Genomic DNA, 25590 nt, shown 5'->3' on the forward strand with positions numbered 1-25590 from the left:
TTCCCCTCTGTCCTGTTTGTCTGTCGTTCTGTTTCCCCTCTGTCCTGTTTGTCTGTCGTTCTGTTTCCCCTCTGTCCTGGCTTTGTCTGTCGTTCTGTTTCCCCTCTGTCCTGTTTGTCTGTCGTTCTGTTTCCCCTCTGTCCTGGCTTTGTCTGTCGTTCTGTTTCCCCTCTGTCCTGGCTTTGTCTGTCGTTCTGTTTCCCCTCTGTCCTGTTTGTCTGTCGTTCTGTTTCCCCTCTGTCCTGTTTGTCTGTCGTTCTGTTTCCCCTCTGTCCTGTTTGTCTGTCGTTCTGTTTCCCCTCTGGCCTGTTTGTCTGTCGTTCTGTTTCCCCTCTGGCCTGTTTGTCTGTCGTTCTGTTTCCCCTCTGGCCTGTTTGTCTGTCGTTCTGTTTCCCCTCTGGCCTGTTTGTCTGTCGTTCTGTTTCCCCTCTGGCCTGTTTGTCTGTCGTTCTGTTTCCCCTCTGGCCTGTTTGTCTGTCGTTCTGTTTCCCCTCTGTCCTGTTTGTCTGTCGTTCTGTTTCCCCTCTGTCCTGTTTGTCTGTCGTTCTGTTTCCCCTCTGTCCTGGCTTTGTCTCTCGTTCTGTTTCCTCTCTGTCCTGTTTGTCTGTCGTTCTGTTTCCCCTCTGTCCTGTTTGTCTGTCGTTCTGTTTCCCCTCTGTCCTGGTTTTGTCTGTCGTTCTGTTTCCCCTCTGGCCTGTTTGTCTGTCGTTCTGTTTCCCCTCTGTCCTGGCTTTGTCTGTCGTTCTGTCTGTCTAGTTGGACACTGACGACCTATTGGATGGCTCGAGCGATCCCTCCAGCTCTTTCTTCTCTGGTGCTGGGGTGAGTAAAGGCCCTCTAACCTCTGACCCTCCTGTCTCCATTCGTACATGTAGCATGCAACTCTCTCCCATCATGTCACCTCACACTTCCTCCCACTGGCTGGGAGGCCTAACACTATAGTGGTCTAGGAGGGCCTTTCTGGTCAACATCTCCACGATTGAAGCCTGTGTCAACCCCTTCCTTCTCTACTCTACTCGGTTCTCCTCATCGCTTTGCTTCATTACCTCCATCACAGACCTTCTCCCTCTTCTCATCGTCCTCATCAGATCTTCTCTCTTCTCCTTGTCCTCCATCATATACCTTCTCTCCTCATCCTCATTACAGACCTTCTCTCTCCTTCTCGTCCTCCATCACAGACCTCTTATTCTCGTTCTTCTTCACAGACCTCCCTCTTCTCGTCCTCCATCATAGACCTTATCTCTCTTGTTCTCGTCCTCCTTCACAGACCTTCTCTCTCTTCTCGTCTTCCACCAGACCTTCTCTCTCTTGTCCTCATCAGACCTCTCTTTTCTCGTTCTCCTTCAGACCTTCTCCCTCTTCTTCTCGCCCTCCATCAGATCTCTCTTCTTCCCGTTCTCCTTCAGACCATCTCTCTTCTTCTTCTTCTTCATCACAGACTTTCTCTCATCTGTTCGTCCTCATCACATACCTTCTCCCTCTTCTTCTCGTCCGCCATCACAGACTGTCTCCTTCTAGACCTCATAGACTTTCTCTCTTCTCATCCTCCATTAGACCTTCTCTCTTCTCCTCATCCTCATCACAGATCTACTCTCTTCTTGTCCTCCATCAGACCTTCTCTCTTATTCTCGTTCTTATTCACAGACCTCTCTTCTCATCCTCCTTCACAGACCTCTCTTCTCTTCGTCCTCCATCACAGATCTTCTCCTTCTTGTTGTCGTCCTCCATCACAGATCTTCTCCTTCTTGTTCTCGTCCTCCATCACAGATCTTCTCCTTCTTGTTCTCGTCCTCGTCAGAGATCGCTTCTCCTCCTTGTTCTCGTCCTCGTCAGAGATCGCTTCTCCTCCTTGTTCTCGTCCTCGTCAGAGATCGCTTCTCCTCCTTGTTCTCGTCCTCGTCAGAGATCACTTCTCCTCCTCGTCCTCCGTCAGAGATCGCTTCTCCTCCTTGTTCTCGTCCTCGTCAGAGATCGCTTCTCCTCCTTGTTCTCCGTCAGAGATCGCTTCTCCTCCTTGTTCTCCGTCAGAGATCGCTTCTCCTCCTTGTTCTCCGTCAGAGATCGCTTCTCCTCCTTGTTCTCCGTCAGAGATCGCTTCTCCTCCTTGTTCTCCGTCAGAGATCGCTTCTCCTCCTTGTTCTCCGTCAGAGATCGCTTCTCCTCCTTGTTCTCCGTCAGAGATCGCTTCTCCTCCTTGTTCTCCGTCAGAGATCGCTTCTCCTCCTTGTTCTCCGTCAGAGATCGCTTCTCCTCCTCGTTCTCCGTCAGAGATCGCTTCTCCTCCTCGTTCTCCGTCAGAGATCGCTTCTCCTCCTCGTTCTCCGTCAGAGATCGCTTCTCCTCCTCGTTCTCCGTCAGAGATCGCTTCTCCTCCTCGTTCTCCGTCAGAGATCGCTTCTCCTCCTCGTTCTCCGTCAGAGATCGCTTCTCCTCCTCGTTCTCCGTCAGAGATCGCTTCTCCTCCTCGTTCTCCGTCAGAGATCGCTTCTCCTCCTCGTTCTCCGTCAGAGATCGCTTCTCCTCCTCGTTCTCCGTCAGAGATCGCTTCTCCTCCTCGTTCTCCGTCAGAGATCGCTTCTCCTCCTCGTTCTCCGTCAGAGATCGCTTCTCCTCCTCGTTCTCCGTCAGAGATCGCTTCTCCTCCTCGTTCTCCGTCAGAGATCGCTTCTCCTCCTCGTTCTCCGTCAGAGATCGCTTCTCCTCCTCGTTCTCCGTCAGAGATCGCTTCTCCTCCTCGTTCTCCGTCAGAGATCGCTTCTCCTCCTTGTTCTCCGTCAGAGATCGCTTCTCCTCCTCGTTCTCCGTCAGAGATCGCTTCTCCTCCTTGTTCTCCGTCAGAGATCGCTTCTCCTCCTTGTTCTCCGTCAGAGATCGCTTCTCCTCCTTGTTCTCCGTCAGAGATCGCTTCTCCTCCTTGTTCTCCGTCAGAGATCGCTTCTCCTCCTTGTTCTCCGTCAGAGATCGCTTCTCCTCCTTGTTCTCCGTCAGAGATCGCTTCTCCTCCTTGTTCTCCGTCAGAGATCGCTTCTCCTCCTCGTTCTCCGTCAGAGATCGCTTCTCCTCCTCGTTCTCCGTCAGAGATCGCTTCTCCTCCTCGTTCTCCGTCAGAGATCGCTTCTCCTCCTCGTTCTCCGTCAGAGATCGCTTCTCCTCCTCGTTCTCCGTCAGAGATCGCTTCTCCTCCTCGTTCTCCGTCAGAGATCGCTTCTCCTCCTCGTTCTCCGTCAGAGATCGCTTCTCCTCCTCGTCCTCCGTCAGAGATCGCTTCTCCTCCTCGTCCTCCGTCAGAGATCGCTTCTCCTCCTCGTTCTCCGTCAGAGATCGCTTCTCCTCCTCGTTCTCCGTCAGAGATCGCTTCTCCTCCTCGTTCTCCGTCAGAGATCGCTTCTCCTCCTCGTTCTCCGTCAGAGATCGCTTCTCCTCCTCGTTCTCCGTCAGAGATCGCTTCTCCTCCTCGTTCTCCGTCAGAGATCGCTTCTCCTCCTCGTTCTCCGTCAGAGATCGCTTCTCCTCCTCGTTCTCCGTCAGAGATCGCTTCTCCTCCTCGTTCTCCGTCAGAGATCGCTTCTCCTCCTCGTTCTCCGTCAGAGATCGCTTCTCCTCCTCGTTCTCCGTCAGAGATCGCTTCTCCTCCTCGTTCTCCGTCAGAGATCGCTTCTCCTCCTCGTTCTCCGTCAGAGATCGCTTCTCCTCCTCGTTCTCCGTCAGAGATCGCTTCTCCTCCTCGTTCTCCGTCAGAGATCGCTTCTCCTCCTCGTTCTCCGTCAGAGATCGCTTCTCCTACTCGTCCTCCGTCAGAGATCGCTTCTCCTACTCGTCCTCCGTCAGAGATCGCTTCTCCTACTCGTCCTCCGTCAGAGATCGCTTCTCCTACTCGTCCTCCGTCAGAGATCGCTTCTCCTACTCGTCCTCCGTCAGAGATCGCTTCTCCTACTCGTCCTCCGTCAGAGATCGCTTCTCGTACTCGTCCTCCGTCAGGGATCGCTTCTCCTACTCGTCCTCCGTCAGGGACCGCTTCTCCTACTCGTCCTCCGTCACGGACCGCTTCTCCTCGTCCTCCGTCACGGACCGCTTCTCCTCGTCCTCCGTCACGGACCGCTTCTCCTCGTCCTCCGTCACGGACCGCTTCTCCTCGTCCTCCGTCACGGACCGCTTCTCCTCGTCCTCCGTCACGGACCGCTTCTCCTCGTCCTCCGTCACGGACCGCTTCTCCTCGTCCTCCGTCACGGACCGCTTCTCCTCGTCCTCCGTCACGGACCGCTTCTCCTCGTCCTCCGTCACGGACCGCTTCTCCTCGTCCTCCGTCACGGACCGCTTCTCCTCGTCCTCCGTCACGGATCGCTTCTCCTCGTCCTCCGGCACGGACCTTTTCTCTTCCTGTCCTCCATCACGGACCTTTTCTCTTCCTGTCCTCCGGCACGGACCTTTTCTCTTCCTGTCCTCCATCACGGACCTTTTCTCTTCCTGTCCTCCGGCACGGACCTTTTCTCTTCCTGTCTTCCGGCACGGACCTTTTCTCTTCCTGTCTTCCGGCACGGACCTTTTCTCTTCCTGTCCTCCGGCACGGACCTTTTCTCTTCCTGTCCTCCGGCACGGACCTTTTCTCTTCCTGTCCTCCGGCACGGACCTTTTCTCTTCCTGTCCTCCGGCACGGACCTTTTCTCTTCCTGTCCTCCGGCACGGACCTTTTCTCTTCCTGTCCTCCGGCACGGACCTTTTCTCTTCCTGTCCTCCGGCACGGACCTTTTCTCTTCCTGTCCTCCGGCACGGACCTTTTCTCTTCCTGTCCTCCGGCACGGACCTTTTCTCTTCCTGTCCTCCGGCACGGACCTTTTCTCTTCCTGTCCTCCGGCACGGACCTTTTCTCTTCCTGTCCTCCGGCACAGACCTTCACTCTCTTCTTCTCTCTTCTTTTTGTCCTCCATCACATACCTTCTCTCTATCGTCCTCCATCACAGACCTTCTCTCTTCTTTTTGTCCTCCATCACATACTTTCTCTCTATCATCCTCCATCACAGACCTTCTCTCTTCTTTTCGTCCTCCATCACAGATCTTCTCTCTTCTCTCTCGTCCTCCATCACAGACCTTCTTTTCGTCCTCCATCACAGACCTTCACTCTCTTCTTCTCTCTTCTTTTTGTCCTCCATCACAGACCTCTCTCATCCTCCATCACAGACCTTCTCCCTCTTCTCTCATAGTGCCACATTCCAGAGGTCCTGCCCCCAGTCCAGCTGCCGTCCAATGAGCAGCCAGTCTTGCCCCGGGTCAGTGTGGACCTGGACTTCCTGGAAGATGATGTCATCCTGGGCGGGTCGCCGGGCGGTAGCCGTAGCAACACCATGGAGCCATGTGACATCCTGGGCGGGTCGCCGGGCGGTAGCGGTAGCAACACCATGGAGCCATGTGACATCCTGCAGCAGAGCCTGGCGGAGGCTAACATTACAGAGCAGAGCCTGCAGGAGGCCGAGGCAGAGCTGGACCTGGGCTCCTTCGACCTCACCATGCCAGGCCTGACTCAGGTGGTACAGACCCTGCCCTGTACAGACAGCCTGATTGGGCCTGGAGGGACCGCTGTGGGGGTGGGGCTCCCCATCTTCCCTGGAACTCCAGACTCCTCCGCCACCCCTCCCCAGGCCACAGCTGACATGCTGGGCTCGGTGCTGACCCAACAGGGCCTGGAGTTTGGGCCCCAGGTCATGAACAAGGCCCAGGCCATCAGTATGCAGCCGTTCATGCAGCAGGTAGCAGGCCTGGGTAACGTCACCCTTCAGCCAATCACCTCCCTTCAGGCTCTACCTAACGGCTGTCAGTCAGGACACCTGGGACTGGGACAGATACAGGTGATGGGCCAGCCCACCGTGATGACTATGAACCAATCAGGACAGCCCATCCTGGCCAAGGGTATGGGAGGATACCAGCTGCACCAGCCTGGCCCCGAGGCACAAAGGGCAGGTGGGCAGGGCGGACTGGGAGGGGGACTAATGATCCAAGGAGGCAAAGCTACTCTGGGATCTCCAGTTTTAAACGGCCCGGCGTTGTGCACTAACAGTAGCACCATCGCTGCTGCTGGAAGCATGGGTCAACAGAACCATCCCCAAGGACAGGTCATGCAGAACCTGATCATCCAGCGAACCCCGACCCCCATCCAGCCCAAACCCCCCCAGGGGGGCACAGCCATCCAGCCCAAACCCCCCCAGGGGGGCGCAGCCATCCAGCCCAAACTGTTCAAACAGCAGCAGACCAACACCCTCCAGAACGATGGCAACAAGGCTCTTGGGGGTCAGGTCCCTGTCTCCGCTGCCCAGAATGTAGCCTTCCTGACAGGCAAGCCTGGTTCTAACGTGGTCCTGACCTCCCAGGCAGGGGTTTCCCAGCAGGCACTGTTCAAACAGCAGACAGCTCACCACCCTTCTGGGAAAGCGCTCAGTGTCCATCTGCTCAATCAGCCCGGCAGCATCATACTGGGGGGTCAGAACCACCAGTTCCTCTTGCCGCAGCAGCTAGCCGGGGGTCAGATACTCACGCAGCACCCTGGGGGCCACATCATCACCTCCCAGGGGCCTGGGGGCCAGCTGATAGCCAATCAGATCCTGGCTCAGCACCAGAACATCAACCTGGGCCAGGTGCTGACGTCTCAGGGCCATCCTCTGCTCCAGGGCCACATCCAGCTGCAGCCGGGCCAGATGGGGGTGGGACATCAGCTTTTCCAGATGCCTGTCACCCTCTCCCAGAGCCAGAGCCACCCAGTCACGGGCCACCAGGCCCACACCCTCTCCCAGAGCCAGAGCCACCCAGTCACGGGCCACCAGGCCCACACAGTGATCCAGGGCATGCCCTTGCACAACTCCCTGACCATGCTGAGCCAGGTAGAAGGGTTGAGTCCTGCTGTCAGCCTGCAGCCCGCTCTGCAGCCACAGCCAGGGGGCGTTCCCAGCAGCGGGGTGGGTGGGGCTGCTGCCATAGCACAGGGCCAGCCTGGGGGGAGTGTGCCGATGCTGGGGAGTTCTACAGACCAAGCAGCCCACCCTGGACAAGCCCCTCAGCCCTCCTCCATCCTCTCTATGCAAGCTGGGCCCTCTGTCTCCATGGCCATGTCTGTCCCCTCGTCCTCTCCGGCCTTATCTGTGTCCACCACACTGGTCCCACACCTATCCCAGCAGCACAGCCCTGCGAGCAGGGTGCTCTTCACTGGCCACCAGGGCTCCAGCATGATCCTCAGCCAGGAACAACTCCAGATGTTCCTCCAGCAGGTCAGTATGCCTCCCCAGTATTCCTCCCCGTGCTCTCTGCCTCTCCCCGTGCTCTCTCTCTGCCTCTTCTCTGCCTCTCCCCGTGCTCTCTCTCTCTCTGCTTCTCCCCACGCTCTCTCTCTCTCTCCCTCCCCCCGTGCTCTCTCTCTGCCTCTACTCTGCCTCTCTCCCCGCTCTCTTCTGCCGCCTCTCCCCGTGCTCTCTCTCTCTCTGCCTCTCCCCGTGCTCTCTCTCTCTCTGCCTCTCCCCGTGCTCTCTCTCCCTCTGCCTCTCCCCGTGCTCTCTCTCCCTCTGCCTCTCCCCGTGCTCTCTCTCCCTCTGCCTCTCCCCGTGCTCTCTCTCCCTCTGCCTCTCCCCGTGCTCTCTCTCCCTCTGCTTCTCCCCACGCTCTCTCTCTCTCTCCCTCCCCCCGTGCTCTCTCTCTGCCTCTACTCTGCCTCTCTCCCCGCTCTCTTCTGCCGCCTCTCCCCGTGCTCTCTCTCCCTCTGCCTCTCCCCGTGCTCTCTCTCCCTCTGCCTCTCCCCGTGCTCTCTCTCCCTCTGCCTCTCCCCGTGCTCTCTCTCCCTCTGCCTCTCCCCACGCTCTCTCTCTCGCTGCCTCTCCCCACGCTCTCTCTCCCTCTTCCTCTCCCCGTGCTCTCTCTCTCTCTGCCTCTCCCCACGCTCTCTCTCCCTCTTCCTCTCCCCGTGCTCTCTCTCCCTCTTCCTCTCCCCGTGCTCTCTCTCTCTCTGCCTCTCCCCACGCTCTCTCTCCCTCTGCCTCTCCCCATGCTCTCTCTCTCTCTCTCGCTGCCTCTCCCCATGCTCTCTCTCTCTCTGCCTCTCCCCACGCTCTCTCTCCCTCTGCCTCTCCCCACGCTCTCTCTCCCTCTGCCTCTCCCCACGCTCTCTCTCCCTCTGCCTCTCCCCACGCTCTCTCTCCCTCTGCCTCTCCCCACGCTCTCTCTCCCTCTGCCTCTCCCCACGCTCTCTCTCCACGCTCTCTCTCCCTCTGCCTCTCCCCACGCTCTCTCTCCCTCTGCCTCTCCCCGTGCTCTCTCTCCCTCTGCCTCTCCCCGTGCTCTCTCTCCCTCTGCCTCTCCCCACGCTCTCTCTCTCGCTGCCTCTCCCCGCGCTCTCTCTCCCTCTTCCTCTCCCCGTGCTCTCTCTCTCTCTGCCTCTCCCCACGCTCTCTCTCCCTCTTCCTCTCCCCGTGCTCTCTCTCCCTCTTCCTCTCCCCGTGCTCTCTCTCTCTCTGCCTCTCCCCACGCTCTCTCTCCCTCTGCCTCTCCCCATGCTCTCTCTCTCTCTCTCGCTGCCTCTCCCCGTGCTCTCTCTCTCTGCCTCTCCCCGTGCTCTCTCTCCCTCTGCCTCTCCCCACGCTCTCTCTCCCTCTGCCTCTCCCCACGCTCTCTCTCCCTCTGCCTCTCCCCACGCTCTCTCTCCCTCTGCCTCTCCCCACGCTCTCTCTCCCTCTGCCTCTCCCCACGCTCTCTCTCCCTCTGCCTCTCCCCACGCTCTCTCTCCCTCTGCCTCTCCCCACGCTCTCTCTCCCTCTGCCTCTCCCCGTGCTCTCTCTCTCTCTGCCTCTCCCCGTGCTCTCTCTACCTCTGCCTCTCCCCGTGCTCTCTCTCCCTCTCCCTCTCCCCGTGCTCTCTCTCCCTCTCCCTCTCCCCGTGCTCTCTCTCCCTCTGCCTCTCCCCGTGCTCTCTCTCCCTCTGCCTCTCCCCGTGCTCTCTCTCCCTCTGCCTCTCCCCGTGCTCTCTCTCCCTCTGCCTCTCCCCACGCTCTCTCTCTCTCTGCCTCTCCCCACGCTCTCTCTCCCTCTGCCTCTCCCCACGCTCTCTCTCCCTCTGCCTCTCCCCACGCTCTCTCTCCCTCTGCCTCTCCCCGTGCTCTCTCTCCCTCTGCCTCTCCCCGTGCTCTCTCTCTCGCTGCCTCTCCCCACGCTCTCTCTCCCTCTGCCTCTCCCCGCGCTCTCTCTCCCTCTGCCTCTCCCCGTGCTCTCTCTCTCGCTGCCTCTCCCCACGCTCTCTCTCCCTCTGCCTCTCCCCACGCTCTCTCTCCCTCTGCCTCTCCCCACGCTCTCTCTCCCTCTGCCTCTCCCCGTGCTCTCTCTCCCTCTGCCTCTCCCCTCGCTCTCTCTCCACGCTCTCTCTCCCTCTGCCTCTCCCCACGCTCTCTCTCCCTCTGCCTCTCCCCACGCTCTCTCTCCCTCTGCCTCTCCCCACGCTCTCTCTCCCTCTGCCTCTCCCCACGCTCTCTCTCCCTCTGCCTCTCCCCGCGCTCTCTCTCTCGCTGCCTCTCCCCGTGCTCTCTCTCCCTCTGCCTCTCCCCGTGCTCTCTCTCTCGCTGCCTCTCCCCACGCTCTCTCTCCCTCTGCCTCTCCCCGTGCTCTCTCTCCCTCTGCCTCTCCCCACGCTCTCTCCCCACGCTCTCTCTCCCTCTGCCTCTCCCCACGCTCTCTCTCCCTCTGCCTCTCCCCACGCTCTCTCTCCCTCTGCCTCTCCCCACGCTCTCTCTCCACGCTCTCTCTCCCTCTGCCTCTCCCCACGCTCTCTCTCCCTCTGCCTCTCCCCACGCTCTCTCTCCCTCTGCCTCTCCCCGCGCTCTCTCTCCCTCTGCCTCTCCCCGCGCTCTCTCTCCCTCTGCCTCTCCCCACGCTCTCTCTCCCTCTGCCTCTCCCCGCGCTCTCTCTCCCTCTGCCTCTCCCCGCGCTCTCTCTCTCGCTGCCTCTCCCCACGCTCTCTCTCCCTCTGCCTCTCCCCGTGCTCTCTCTCCCTCTGCCTCTCCCCACGCTCTCTCTCGCTGCCTCTCCCCGTGCTCTCTCTCCCTCTGCCTCTCCCCACGCTCTCTCTCCCTCTGCCTCTCCCCGTGCTCTCTCTCCCTCTGCCTCTCCCCACGCTCTCTCTCTCTCTGCCTCTCCCCACGCTCTCTCTCCCTCTGCCTCTCCCCACGCTCTCTCTCCCTCTGCCTCTCCCCACGCTCTCTCTCCCTCTGCCTCTCCCCACGCTCTCTCTCCCTCTGCCTCTCCCCACGCTCTCTCTCCCTCTGCCTCTCCCCACGCTCTCTCTCCCTCTGCCTCTCCCCACGCTCTCTCTCCCTCTGCCTCTCCCCACGCTCTCTCTCTCGCTGCCTCTCCCCACGCTCTCTCTCTCGCTGCCTCTCCCCGAGCTCTCTCTCTCGCTGCCTCTCCCCTTGCTCTCTCTCTCGCTGCCTCTCCCCACGCTCTCTCTCGCTGCCTCTCCCCGCGCGCTCTCTCTACCTCTGCGTCTCTACCTCTACGTCTCTACCTTTACGTCTCTTCCTCTACGTCTCTTCCTCTACGTCTCTACCTCTACGTCTACGTCTCTACCTCTACGTCTCTACCTCTACGTCTCTACCTCTACGTCTCTACCTCTACGTCTCTACCTCTACGTCTCTACCTCTACGTCTCTACCTCTACGTCTCTACCTCTACCTCTCTACCTCTACGTCTCTACCTCTCTACGTCTCTACCTCTCTACCTCTACGTCTCTACCTCTACGTCTCTACCTCTACGTCTCTACCTCTACGTCTCTACCTCTACGTCTCTACCTCTACGTCTCTACCTCTACGTCTCTACCTCTACGTCTCTACCTCTACGTCTCTACCGCTCTCCTCTACGTCTCTACCTCTCTACCTCTACCGCTACGTCTCTACCGCTCTCCTCTACGTCTCTACCTCTCTACCTCTACGTCTCTACCTCTACGTCTCTACCTCTACGTCTCTACCTCTACGTCTCTACCTCTACGTCTCTACCTCTACGTCTCTACCTCTACGTCTCTACCTCTACCTCTCTACCTCTACGTCTCTACCTCTACCTCTCTTCCTCTCTACCTCTACGTCTCTACCTCTACGTCTCTACCTCTACGTCTCTACCTCTACGTCTCTACCTCTACGTCTCTTCGTCTCTACCTCTCTACCTCTACGTCTCTACCTCTACGTCTCTACCTCTACCTCTCTACCTCTACGTCTCTACCTCTACGTCTCTACCTCTACCTCTCTACCTCTACGTCTCTACCTCTACGTCTCTACCTCTACCTCTACGTCTCTACCTCTACCTCTACGTCTCTTCGTCTCTACCTCTACCTCTACGTCTCTTCGTCTCTACCTCTACCTCTACGTCTCTTCGTCTCTACCTCTCTACCTCTACGTCTCTACCTCTACGTCTCTTGCTCTACGTCTCTTCCTCTCTACCTCTACGTCTCTACCTCTACGTCTCTACCTCTACGTCTCTACCTCTACGTCTCTACCTCTACGTCTCTTCCTCTCTACCTCTACGTCTCTTGCTCTACGTCTCTTCCTCTCTACGTCTACGTCTCTACCTCTACGTCTCTACCTCTACGTCTCTACCTCTCTACCTCTACGTCTCTACCTCTCTACCTCTACGTCTCTACCTCTACGTCTCTACCTCTACGTCTCTACCTCTACGTCTCTACCTCTACGTCTCTACCTCTCTACCTCTACGTCTCTACCTCTACGTCTCTACCTCTACGTCTCTTCCTCTCTACCTCTACGTCTCTTGCTCTACGTCTCTTCCTCTCTACCTCTACGTCTCTTGCTCTACGTCTCTTCCTCTACGTCTCTACCTCTACGTCTCTACCTCTACGTCTCTACCTCTATGTCTCTACCTCTACGTCTCTACGTCTCTACCTCTACGTCTCTACCTCTACGTCTCTTGCTCTACGTCTCTTCCTCTCTACCTCTACGTCTCTACCTCTACGTCTCTACCTCTACGTCTCTACCTCTACGTCTCTTGCTCTACGTCTCTTCCTCTCTACCTCTACGTCTCTTGCTCTACGTCTCTTCCTCTCTACCTCTACGTCTCTACCTCTACGTCTCTACCTCTACGTCTCTACCTCTACGTCTCTTCCTCTCTACCTCTACGTCTCTTGCTCTACGTCTCTTCCTCTCTACGTCTACGTCTCTACCTCTACGTCTCTACCTCTACGTCTCTACCTCTACGTCTCTACCTCTCTACCTCTTCCTCTCTACCTCTCTACCTCTACGTCTCTTCCTCTACGTCTCTACCTCTACCTCTACGTCTCTTCCTCTCTACCTCTACGTCTCTACCTCTACGTCTCTTGCTCTACGTCTCTTCCTCTCTACGTCTACCTCTCTACCTCTACGTCTCTACCTCTACGTCTCTACCTCTACGTCTCTACCTCTACGTCTCTACCTCTACGTCTCTACCTCTACGTCTCTACCTCTACGTCTCTACCTCTCTACCTCTACGTCTCTACCTCTACGTCTCTACCTCTACGTCTCTTCCTCTCTACCTCTACGTCTCTTGCTCTACGTCTCTTCCTCTCTACCTCTACGTCTCTTGCTCTACGTCTCTTCCTCTACGTCTCTACCTCTACGTCTCTACCTCTACGTCTCTACCTCTATGTCTCTACCTCTACGTCTCTACGTCTCTACCTCTACGTCTCTACCTCTACGTCTCTTGCTCTACGTCTCTTCCTCTCTACCTCTACGTCTCTACCTCTACGTCTCTACCTCTACGTCTCTACCTCTACGTCTCTTGCTCTACGTCTCTTCCTCTCTACCTCTACGTCTCTTGCTCTACGTCTCTTCCTCTCTCCCTCTACGTCTCTACCTCTACGTCTCTACCTCTACGTCTCTATCTCTACGTCTCTTCCTCTCTACCTCTACGTCTCTTGCTCTACGTCTCTTCCTCTCTACGTCTACGTCTCTACCTCTACGTCTCTACCTCTACGTCTCTACCTCTACGTCTCTACCTCTCTACCTCTTCCTCTCTACCTCTCTACCTCTACGTCTCTACCTCTACGTCTCTACCTCTACCTCTACGTCTCTTCCTCTCTACCTCTACGTCTCTACCTCTACGTCTCTTGCTCTACGTCTCTTCCTCTCTACGTCTACCTCTCTACCTCTACGTCTCTACCTCTACGTCTCTACCTCTACGTCTCTACCTCTACGTCTCTACCTCTACGTCTCTACCTCTACGTCTCTACCTCTACGTCTCTACCTCTCTACCTCTACGTCTCTACCTCTACGTCTCTACCTCTACGTCTCTTCCTCTCTACCTCTACGTCTCTTGCTCTACGTCTCTTCCTCTCTACCTCTACGTCTCTTGCTCTACGTCTCTTGCTCTACGTCTCTTCCTCTACGTCTCTACCTCTACGTCTCTACCTCTACGTCTCTACCTCTATGTCTCTACCTCTACGTCTCTACGTCTCTACCTCTACGTCTCTACCTCTACGTCTCTACCTCTACGTCTCTACCTCTACGTCTCTACCTCTACGTCTCTACCTCTACGTCTCTACCTCTACGTCTCTACGTCTCTTCCTCTCTACCTCTACGTCTCTACCTCTACGTCTCTACCTCTACCTCTACGTCTCTTCCTCTCTACCTCTACGTCTCTACCTCTACGTCTCTACCTCTACGTCTCTACCTCTACGTCTCTACCTCTACGTCTCTACCTCTACGTCTCTACCTCTACGTCTCTACCTCTACGTCTCTACCTCTACGTCTCTACCTCTACGTCTCTACCTCTACGTCTCTACCTCTACGTCTCTACCTCTACGTCTCTACCTCTACCTCTCTACCTCTATGTCTCTACCTCTATGTCTCTACCTCTATGTCTCTACCTCTACGTCTCTACCTCTATGTCTCTACCTCTACCTCTCTACCTCTACGTCTCTACCTCTACGTCTCTACCTCTATGTCTCTACCTCTATGTCTCTACCTCTACGTCTCTACGTCTCTACCTCTTCCTCTCTACCTCTACGTCTCTACCTCTACGTCTCTACCTCTACGTCTCTACCTCTACGTCTCTACCTCTCTACCTCTACGTCTCTACCTCTACGTCTCTACCTCTACGTCTCTACCTCTCTACGTCTCTACCTCTGCGTCTCTACCTCTACGTCTCTACCTCTACGTCTCTACCTTTCTACCTCTACGTCTCTACCTCTACGTCTCTACCTCTACGTCTCTACCTCTACGTCTCTACCTCTACGTCTCTACCTCTACGTCTCTACCTCTACGTCTCTACCTCTACCTCTACGTCTCTACCTCTACGTCTCTACCTCTACCTCTACGTCTCTACCTCTACGTCTCTACCTCTACGTCTCTACCTCTACGTCTCTACGTCTCTACCTCTACGTCTCTACCTCTACGTCTCTACCTCTCTACCTCTACGTCTCTACCTCTACCTCTACCTCTACGTCTCTACCTCTACGTCTCTACCTCTACGTCTCTACCTCTACGTCTCTACCTCTATGTCTCTACCTCTACGTCTCTACGTCTCTACCTCTTCCTCTCTACCTCTACGTCTCTACCTCTACGTCTCTACCTCTACGTCTCTACCTCTGTCTCTTCCTCTCTGCCTCTACGTCTCTACCTCTCTACCTCTACGTCTCTACCTCTACGTCTCTACCTCTACGTCTCTACCTCTCTACGTCTCTACCTCTGCGTCTCTACCTCTACGTCTCTACCTCTACGTCTCTACCTCTATGTCTCTACCTCTACGTCTCTACCTCTACGTCTCTACCTCTACGTCTCTACCTCTATGTCTCTACCTCTACGTCTCTACGTCTCTACCTCTTCCTCTCTACCTCTACGTCTCTACCTCTACGTCTCTACCTCTACGTCTCTACCTCTATGTCTCTACCTCTACGTCTCTACGTCTCTACCTCTTCCTCTCTACCTCTACGTCTCTACCTCTACGTCTCTACCTCTACGTCTCTACCTCTATGTCTCTACCTCTACGTCTCTACGTCTCTACCTCTTCCTCTCTACCTCTACGTCTCTACCTCTACGTCTCTACCTCTACGTCTCTACCTCTGTCTCTTCCTCTCTGCCTCTACGTCTCTACCTCTCTACCTCTACGTCTCTACCTCTACGTCTCTACCTCTACGTCTCTACCTCTCTACGTCTCTACCTCTGCGTCTCTACCTCTACGTCTCTACCTCTACGTCTCTACCTTTCTACCTCTACGTCTCTACCTCTACGTCTCTACCTCTACGTCTCTACCTCTACGTCTCTACCTCTACGTCTCTACCTCTACCTCTACGTCTCTACCTCTACGTCTCTACCTCTACCTCTACGTCTCTTCCTCTCTACCTCTACGTCTCTACCTCTACGTCTCTACCTCTACGTCTCTACCTCTACGTCTCTACCTCTACGTCTCTACCTCTACGTCTCTACCTCTACGTCTCTACCTCTACGTCTCTACCTCTACGTCTCTACGTCTCTACCTCTACGTCTCTACCTCTACGTCTCTACCTCTCTACCTCTACGTCTCTACCTCTACCTCTCTACCTCTACGTCTCTACCTCTATGTCTCTACCTCTACGTCTCTACCTCTATGTCTCTACCTCTACGTCTCTACCTCTACGTCTCTACCTCTACGTCTCTACCTCTATGTCTCTACCTCTACGTCTCTACCTCTACCTCTCTACCTCTACGTCTCTACCTCTACGTCTCTACCTCTACGTCTCTACCTCTACGTCTCTACCTCTACGTCTCTACCTCTACGTCTCTACCTCTACGTCTCTACGTCTCTACCTCTTCCTCTCTACCTCTACGTCTCTACCTCTACGTCTCTACCTCTACGTCTCTACCTCTGTCTCTTCCTCTCTGCCTCTACGTCTCTACCTCTCTACCTCTACGTCTCTACCTCTACGTCTCTACCTCTCTACGTCTCTACCTCTCTACGTCTCTACCTCTGCGTCTCTACCTCTACGTCTCTACCTCTACGTCTCTACCTTTCTACCTCTACGTCTCTACCTCTACGTCTCTACCTCTACGTCTCTACCTCTACGTCTCTACCTCTACGTCTCTACCTCTGTCTCTTCCTCTCTACCTCTATGTCTCTTCCTCTCTACCTCTACGTCTCTTCCTCTCTACCTCTACGTCTCTACCTCTACGTCTCTACCTCTACGTCTCTACCTCTACGTCTCTACCTCTACGTCTCTACCTCTACGTCTCTACCTCTACGTCTCTACCTCTACGTCTCTACCTCTACGTCTCTACCTCTCTACCTCTACGTCTCTACCTCTACGTCTCTACCTCTCTACCTCTACGTCTCTACCTCTCTACCTCTACGTCTCTACCTCTACGTCTCTACCTCTACGTCTCTACCTCTACGTCTCTACCTCTACGTCTCTACCTCTACGTCTCTACCTCTACGTCTCTACCTCTCTACCTCTACGTCTCTACCTCTCTACCTCTACGTCTCTACCTCTACGTCTCTACCTCTACGTCTCTGCGTCTCTACCTCTACGTCTCTTCCTCTCTGTCTCTTCCTCTACGTCTCTACCTTTCTACCTCTACGTCTCTACCTCTACGTCTCTACCTTTCTACCTCTACGTCTCTACCTCTGTCTCTTCCTCTCTACCTCTATGTCTCTTCCTCTCTACCTCTGTCTCTACCTCTACGTCTCTACCTCTACGTCTCTACCTCTACGTCTCTACCTCTACGTCTCTACCTCTACGTCTCAACCTCTACGTCTCAACCTCTACGTCTCTACCTCTACGTCTCTACCTCTACGTCTCTACCTCTACGTCTCTACCTCTACGTCTCTACCTCTACGTCTCTTCCTCTCTACCTCTACGTCTCTACCTCTACGTCTCTACCTCTACGTCTCTACCTCTCTACCTCTACGTCTCTACCTCTACGTCTCTACCTTTCTACCTCTACGTCTCTACCTCTGTCTCTTCCTCTCTACCTCTATGTCTCTTCCTCTCTACCTCTGTCTCTACCTCTACGTCTCTACCTCTACGTCTCTACCTCTACGTCTCTACCTCTACGTCTCTACCTCTACGTCTCAACCTCTACGTCTCAACCTCTACGTCTCTACCTCTACGTCTCTACCTCTACGTCTCTACCTCTACGTCTCTACCTCTACGTCTCTACCTCTACGTCTCTTCCTCTCTACCTCTACGTCTCTACCTCTACGTCTCTACCTCTACGTCTCTACCTCTCTACCTCTACGTCTCTACCTCTACGTCTCTACCTCTCTACCTCTACGTCTCTACCTCTCTACCTCTACGTCTCTACCTCTCTACCTCTACGTCTCTACCTCTCTACCTCTACGTCTCTACCTCTACGTCTCTACATCTACATCTCTACCTCTCTACCTCTACGTCTCTACCTCTCTACCTCTACGTCTCTACCTCTCTACCTCTACGTCTCTACCTCTCTACCTCTACGTCTCTACCTCTACGTCTCTACCTCTACGTCTCTACCGCTACGTCTCTACCTCTACGTCTCTACCTCTACGTCTCTACCTCTACGTCTCTACCTCTACGTCTCTACCTCTGTCTCTTCCTCTCTACCTCTATGTCTCTTCCTCTCTACCTCTATGTCTCTTCCTCTCTACCTCTACGTCTCTTCCTCTCTACCTCTACGTCTCTACCTCTACGTCTCTACCTCTACGTCTCTACCTCTACGTCTCTACCTCTACGTCTCTACCTCTACGTCTCTACCTCTACGTCTCTACCTCTACGTCTCTACCTCTACGTCTCTACCTCTCTACCTCTACGTCTCTACCTCTACGTCTCTACCTCTCTACCTCTACGTCTCTACCTCTCTACCTCTACGTCTCTACCTCTACGTCTCTACCTCTACGTCTCTACCTCTACGTCTCTACCTCTACGTCTCTACCTCTCTACCTCTACGTCTCTACCTCTCTACCTCTACGTCTCTACCTCTACGTCTCTACCTCTACGTCTCTGCGTCTCTACCTCTACGTCTCTTCCTCTCTGTCTCTTCCTCTACGTCTCTACCTTTCTACCTCTACGTCTCTACCTCTACGTCTCTACCTTTCTACCTCTACGTCTCTACCTCTGTCTCTTCCTCTCTACCTCTATGTCTCTTCCTCTCTACCTCTGTCTCTACCTCTGTCTCTACCTCTACGTCTCTACCTCTACGTCTCTACCTCTACGTCTCTACCTCTACGTCTCTACCTCTACGTCTCAACCTCTACGTCTCAACCTCTACGTCTCAACCTCTACGTCTCTACCTCTACGTCTCTACCTCTACGTCTCTACCTCTACGTCTCTACCTCTACGTCTCTACCTCTACGTCTCTTCCTCTCTACCTCTACGTCTCTACCTCTACGTCTCTACCTCTACGTCTCTACCTCTACGTCTCTACCTCTACGTCTCTACCTCTCTACCTCTACGTCTCTACCTCTCTACCTCTACGTCTCTACCTCTCTACCTCTACGTCTCTACCTCTCTACCTCTACGTCTCTACCTCTACGTCTCTACATCTACATCTCTACCTCTCTACCTCTACGTCTCTACCTCTCTACCTCTACGTCTCTACCTCTCTACCTCTACGTCTCTACGTCTCTACCTCTACGTCTCTACCTCTACGTCTCTACCGCTACGTCTCTACCGCTACGTCTCTACCTCTACGTCTCTACCTCTACGTCTCTACCTCTACGTCTCTACCTCTACGTCTCTACCTCTACGTCTCTTCCTCTACGTCTCTACCTCTCTACCTCTACGTCTCTACCTCTACGTCTCTACCTCTCTACCTCTACGTCTCTACCTCTACGTCTCTACCTCTACGTCTCTACCTCTACGTCTCTACCTCTACGTCTCTACCTCTACGTCTCTACCTCTACCTCTCTCTCTACGTCTCTACCTCTCTACCTCTACGTCTCTACCTCTACGTCTCTACCTCTACGTCTCTACCTCTACCTCTCCTTCTCTACCTCTACGTCTCTACCTCTACGTCTCTACCTCTACCTCTACTTCTCTACCTCTACGTCTCTACCTCCTACGTCTCTACCTCTACGTCTCTACCTCTCTACCTCTACGTCTCTACCTCTACGTCTCTACCTCTCTACCTCTACGTCTCTACCTCTACGTCTCTACCTCTACGTCTCTACCTCTACGTCTCTACCTCTACGTCTCTACCTCTACGTCTCTACCTCTACGTCTCTACCTCTACGTCTCTACCTCTACCTCTACGTCTCTACCTCTACCTCTCTACCTCTACGTCTCTACCTCTACGTCTCTACCTCTACGTCTCTACCTCTACGTCTCTACCTCTCTACCTCTACGTCTCTACCTCTACGTCTCTACCTCTACGTCTCTACCTCTACGTCTCTACCTCTCTACCTCTACGTCTCTACCTCTCTACCTCTATGTCTCTTCCTCTCTACCTCTATGTTTCTACCTCTCTACCTCTACGTCTCTACCTCTACGTCTCTACCTCTACGTCTCTACCTCTACGTCTCTACCTCTACGTCTCTACCTCTCTACCTCTACGTCTCTACCTCTACGTCTCTACGTCTCTACCTCTACGTCTCTACCTCTATGTCTCTTCCTCTCTACCTCTATGTCTCTTCCTCTCTACCTCTATGTTTCTACCTCTCTACCTCTACGTCTCTACCTCTACGTCTCTACCTCTACGTCTCTACCTCTACGTCTCTACCTCTACGTCTCTACCTCTACGTCTCTACCTCTACGTCTCTACCTCTCTACCTCTACGTCTCTACCTCTACGTCTCTACCTCTACCTCTACGTCTCTACCTCTACCTCTCTACCTCTCTACCTCTACGTCTCTACCTCTACGTCTCTACCTCTACGTCTCTACCTCTACGTCTCTACCTCTCTACCTCTACGTCTCTACCTCTACGTCTCTACCTCTACGTCTCTACCTCTACGTCTCTACCTCTCTACCTCTACGTCTCTACCTCTCTACCTCTACGTCTCTACCTCTCTACCTCTACGTCTCTACCTCTCTACCTCTACGTCTCTACCTCTACGTCTCTTCCTCTCTACCTCTACGTCTCTACCTCTACGTCTCTACCTCTACCTCTCTACCTCTACGTCTCTGTCTCTACCTCTACGTCTCTACCTCTACGTTTCTACCTCTACGTCTCTACCTCTACGTCTCTACCTCTACGTCTCTACCTCTACGTCTCTACCTCTACGTCTCTACCTCTCTACCTCTACGTCTCTACCTCTCTACCTCTACGTCTCTACCTCTCTACCTCTACGTCTCTACCTCTACCTCTCTACCTCTACGTCTCTACCTCTACGTCTCTACCTCTTCCTCTCTACCTCTACGTCTCTACCTCTACGTCTCTACCTCTACGTCTCTACCTCTACGTCTCTACCTCTACGTCTCTACCTTTCTACCTCTACGTCTCTACCTCTGTCTCTTCCTCTCTACCTCTATGTCTCTTCCTCTCTACCTCTATGTCTCTTCCTCTCTACCTCTATGTCTCTACCTCTACGTCTCTACCTCTACGTCTCTTCCTCTCTACCTCTACGTCTCTTCCTCTCTACCTCTACGTCTCTACCTCTACGTCTCTACCTCTACGTCTCTACCTCTACGTCTCTACCTCTACGTCTCTACCTCTACGTCTCTACCTCTACGTCGCTACCTCTACGTCTCTACCTCTACGTCTCTACCTCTACGTCTCTACCTCTACGTCTCTACCTCTACGTCTCTACCTCTACGTCTCTACCTCTACGTCTCTACCTCTCTACCTCTACGTCTCTACCTCTCTACCTCTCTACCTCTCTACCTCTACGTCTCTACCTCTCTACCTCTACGTCTCTACCTCTACCTCTACGTCTCTACCTCTGCGTCTCTGCGTCTCTACCTCTACGTCTCTACCTCTACGTCTCTTCCTCTCTACCTCTACGTCTCTACCTCTACGTCTCTACCTCTACGTCTCTACCTTTCTTCCTCTACGTCTCTACCTCTGTCTCTTCCTCTCTACCTCTATGTCTCTTCCTCTCTACCTCTATGTCTCTTCCTCTCTACCTCTATGTCTCTACCTCTACGTCTCTACCTCTACGTCTCTACCTCTACGTCTCTACCTCTACGTCTCTACCTCTACGTCTCTACCTCTACGTCTCTACCTCTACGTCTCTACCTCTACGTCTCTACCTCTACGTCTCTACCTCTACGTCTCTTCCTCTCTACCTCTACGTCTCTACCTCTACGTCTCTTCCTCTCTACCTCTACGTCTCTTCCTCTCTACCTCTACGTCTCTACCTCTACGTCTCTACGTCTCTACCTCTACGTCTCTACCTCTCTACCTCTACGTCTCTACCTCTCTACCTCTACCTCTCTACCTCTACGTCTCTACCTCTCTACCTCTACGTCTCTACCTCTCTACCTCTTCGTCTCTACCTCTACGTCTCTACATCTCTACCTCTACATCTCTACCTCTACGTCTCTACCTCTACGTCTCTACCTCTACGTCTCTACCTCTACGTCTCTACCTCTACGTCTCTACCTCTACGTCTCTACCTCTACGTCTCTACCTTTCTACCTCTACGTCTCTACCTCTGTCTCTTCCTCTCTACCTCTATGTCTCTTCCTCTCTACCTCTACGTCTCTACCTCTACGTCTCTACCTCTACGTCTCTACCTCTCTACGTCTCTACCTCTGCGTCTCTACCTCTACGTCTCTACCTCTACGTCTCTACCTCTACGTCTCTACCTCTACGTCTCTACCTCTACGTCTCTACCTCTACGTCTCTTCCTCTCTACCTCTACGTCTCTACCTCTACCTCTCTACCTCTACGTCTCTTCCTCTCTACCTCTACGTCTCTACCTCTACGTCTCTACCTCTACGTCTCTACCTCTCTACCTCTACGTCTCTACCTCTCTACCTCTACGTCTCTACCTCTCTACCTCTACGTCTCTACCTCTCTACCTCTACGTCTCTACCTCTCTACCTCTACGTCTCTACCTCTCTACCTCTACGTCTCTACCTCTCTACCTCTACGTCTCTACCTCTCTACCTCTACGTCTCTACCTCTACGTCTCTACCTCTCTACCTCTACGTCTCTACCTCTCTACCTCTACGTCTCTACCTCTCTACCTCTACGTCTCTACCTCTCTACCTCTACGTCTCTACCTCTACGTCTCTACCTCTACGTCTCTACCGCTACGTCTCTACCTCTACGTCTCTACCTCTACGTCTCTTCCTCTACGTCTCTTCCTCTACGTCTCTACCTCTCTACCTCTACGTCTCTACCTCTACGTCTCTACCTCTCTACCTCTACGTCTCTACCTCTACGTCTCTACCTCTACGTCTCTACCTCTACGTCTCTACCTCTACGTCTCTACCTCTACGTCTCTACCTCTACGTCTCTACCTCTACGTCTCTACCTCTACGTCTCTACGTCTCTACCTCTCTCTCTACGTCTCTACCTCTCTACCTCTACGTCTCTACCTCTACGTCTCTACCTCTACGTCTCTACCTCTACGTCTCTACCTCTACCTCTACGTCTCTACCTCTACGTCTCTACCTCTACCTCTACTTCTCTACCTCTACGTCTCTACCTCCTACGTCTCTACCTCTACGTCTCTACCTCTCTACCTCTACGTCTCTACCTCTACGTCTCTACCTCTCTACCTCTACGTCTCTACCTCTACGTCTCTACCTCTACGTCTCTACCTCTACGTCTCTACCTCTACGTCTCTACCTCTACGTCTCTACCTCTACCTCTCTACCTCTACGTCTCTACCTCTACGTCTCTACCTCTACGTCTCTACCTCTACGTCTCTACCTCTCTACCTCTACGTCTCTACCTCTACGTCTCTACCTCTACGTCTCTACCTCTACGTCTCTACCTCTCTACCTCTACGTCTCTACCTCTCTACCTCTATGTCTCTTCCTCTCTACCTCTATGTTTCTACCTCTCTACCTCTACGTCTCTACCTCTACGTCTCTACCTCTACGTCTCTACCTCTACGTCTCTACCTCTACGTCTCTACCTCTCTACCTCTACGTCTCTACCTCTACGTCTCTACCTCTACCTCTACGTCTCTACCTCTACGTCTCTTCCTCTCTACCTCTGTCTCTTCCTCTCTACCTCTATGTCTCTTCCTCTCTACCTCTATGTTTCTACCTCTCTACCTCTACGTCTCTACCTCTACGTCTCTACCTCTACGTCTCTACCTCTACGTCTCTACCTCTACGTCTCTACCTCTACGTCTCTACCTCTCTACCTCTACGTCTCTACCTCTACCTCTCTACCTCTACGTCTCTACCTCTACGTCTCTACCTCTACGTCTCTACCTCTACGTCTCTACCTCGCTACCTCTACGTCTCTACCTCTACGTCTCTACCTCTACGTCTCTACCTCTACGTCTCTACCTCTCTACCTCTACGTCTCTACCTCTCTACCTCTACGTCTCTACCTCTCTACCTCTACGTCTCTACCTCTCTACCTCTACGTCTCTACCTCTACGTCTCTACCTCTACGTCTCTTCCTCTCTACCTCTACGTCTCTACCTCTACGTCTCTACCTCTACCTCTACCTCTCTACCTCTACGTCTCTTCCTCTCTACCTCTACGTCTCTACCTCTACGTCTCTACCTCTACCTCTACCTCTCTACCTCTACGTCTCTGTCTCTACCTCTACGTCTCTACCTCTACGTCTCTACCTCTACGTCTATACCTCTACGTCTCTACCTCTTCCTCTCTACCTCTACGTCTCTACCTCTACGTCTCTACCTCTATGTCTCTTCCTCTCTACCTCTACATCTCTACCTCTCTACCTCTACGTCTCTACCTCTACGTCTCTACCTCTACGTCTCTACCTTTCTACCTCTACGTCTCTACCTCTGTCTCTTCCTCTCTACCTCTACGTCTCTTCCTCTCTACCTCTACGTCTCTTCCTCTCTACCTCTACGTCTCTACCTCTACGTCTCTACTTCTACGTCTCTACCTCTACGTCTCTACCTCTACGTCTCTACCTTTCTACCTCTACGTCTCTACCTCTATGTCTCTTCCTCTCTACCTCTATGTCTCTTCCTCTCTACCTCTACGTCTCTACCTCTACGTCTCTACCTCTACGTCTCTACCTCTCTACGTCTCTACCTCTGCGTCTCTACCTCTACGTCTCTACCTCTACGTCTCTACCTTTCTACCTCTACGTCTCTACCTCTGTCTCTTCCTCTCTACCTCTATGTCTCTTCCTCTCTACCTCTATGTCTCTTCCTCTCTACCTCTACGTCTCTTCCTCTCTACCTCTACGTCTCTACCTCTACGTCTCTACCTCTACGTCTCTACCTCTACGTCTCTACCTCTACATCGCTACCTCTACGTCTCTACCTCTACGTCTCTACCTCTACGTCTCTACCTCTACGTCTCTACCTCTACGTCTCTACCTCTACGTCTCTACCTCTACCTCTACCTCTCTACCTCTACGTCTCTACCTCTACGTCTCTACCTCTCTACCTCTACGTCTCTACCTCTCTACCTCTACGTCTCTACCTCTCTACCTCTACGTCTCTACCTCTCTACCTCTACGTCTCTACCTCTACGTCTCTACCTCTCTACCTCTACGTCTCTACCTCTCTACCTCTACGTCTCTACCTCTCTACCTCTACGTCTCTACCTCTCTACCTCTACGTCTCTACCTCTACGTCTCTACCTCTCTACCTCTACGTCTCTACCTCTCTACCTCTACGTCTCTACCTCTCTACCTCTACGTCTCTACCTCTCTACCTCTACGTCTCTACCTCTACGTCTCTACCTCTCTACCTCTACGTCTCTACCTCTCTACCTCTACGTCTCTACCTCTCTACCTCTACGTCTCTACCTCTCTACCTCTACGTCTCTACCTCTACGTCTCTACCTCTACGTCTCTACCGCTACGTCTCTACCTCTACGTCTCTACCTCTACGTCTCTACCTCTACGTCTCTTCCTCTACGTCTCTTCCTCTACGTCTCTACCTCTCTACCTCTACGTCTCTACCTCTACGTCTCTACCTCTCTACCTCTACGTCTCTACCTCTACGTCTCTACCTCTACGTCTCTACCTCTACGTCTCTACCTCTACGTCTCTACCTCTACGTCTCTACCTCTACGTCTCTACCTCTACGTCTCTACGTCTCTACCTCTCTCTCTACGTCTCTACCTCTCTACCTCTACGTCTCTACCTCTACGTCTCTACCTCTACGTCTCTACCTCTACGTCTCTACCTCTACCTCTACGTCTCTACCTCTACGTCTCTACCTCTACCTCTACTTCTCTACCTCTACGTCTCTACCTCCTACGTCTCTACCTCTACGTCTCTACCTCTCTACCTCTACGTCTCTACCTCTACGTCTCTACCTCTCTACCTCTACGTCTCTACCTCTACGTCTCTACCTCTACGTCTCTACCTCTACGTCTCTACCTCTACGTCTCTACCTCTACGTCTCTACCTCTACGTCTCTACCTCTACCTCTACGTCTCTACCTCTACCTCTCTACCTCTACGTCTCTACCTCTACGTCTCTACCTCTACGTCTCTACCTCTCTACCTCTACGTCTCTACCTCTACGTCTCTACCTCTACGTCTCTACCTCTACGTCTCTACCTCTCTACCTCTACGTCTCTACCT

The 25590-nt window shown here is 53.6% G+C and overlaps 1 protein-coding gene across 1 annotated transcript in view; it reads left to right on the forward strand.

The window, feature by feature from the left end:
- LOC129842100 (BRD4-interacting chromatin-remodeling complex-associated protein-like) overlaps window positions 1–25590 on the forward strand; it is a 136496-nt gene that overhangs the window by 17597 nt on the left and 93309 nt on the right. Inside the window, exons 4-5 of the mRNA XM_055910494.1 lie at window positions 757–822; window positions 5199–7250. Coding sequence (XP_055766469.1) covers window positions 757–822; window positions 5199–7250 — 2118 coding nt within the window. The remainder of the gene's footprint in view (window positions 1–756; window positions 823–5198; window positions 7251–25590) is intronic.

This window comes from Salvelinus fontinalis, unplaced genomic scaffold (assembly GCF_029448725.1).
Source record: "Salvelinus fontinalis isolate EN_2023a unplaced genomic scaffold, ASM2944872v1 scaffold_0012, whole genome shotgun sequence".
NCBI classification, from domain to species: Eukaryota; Metazoa; Chordata; class Actinopteri; order Salmoniformes; family Salmonidae; genus Salvelinus; species Salvelinus fontinalis.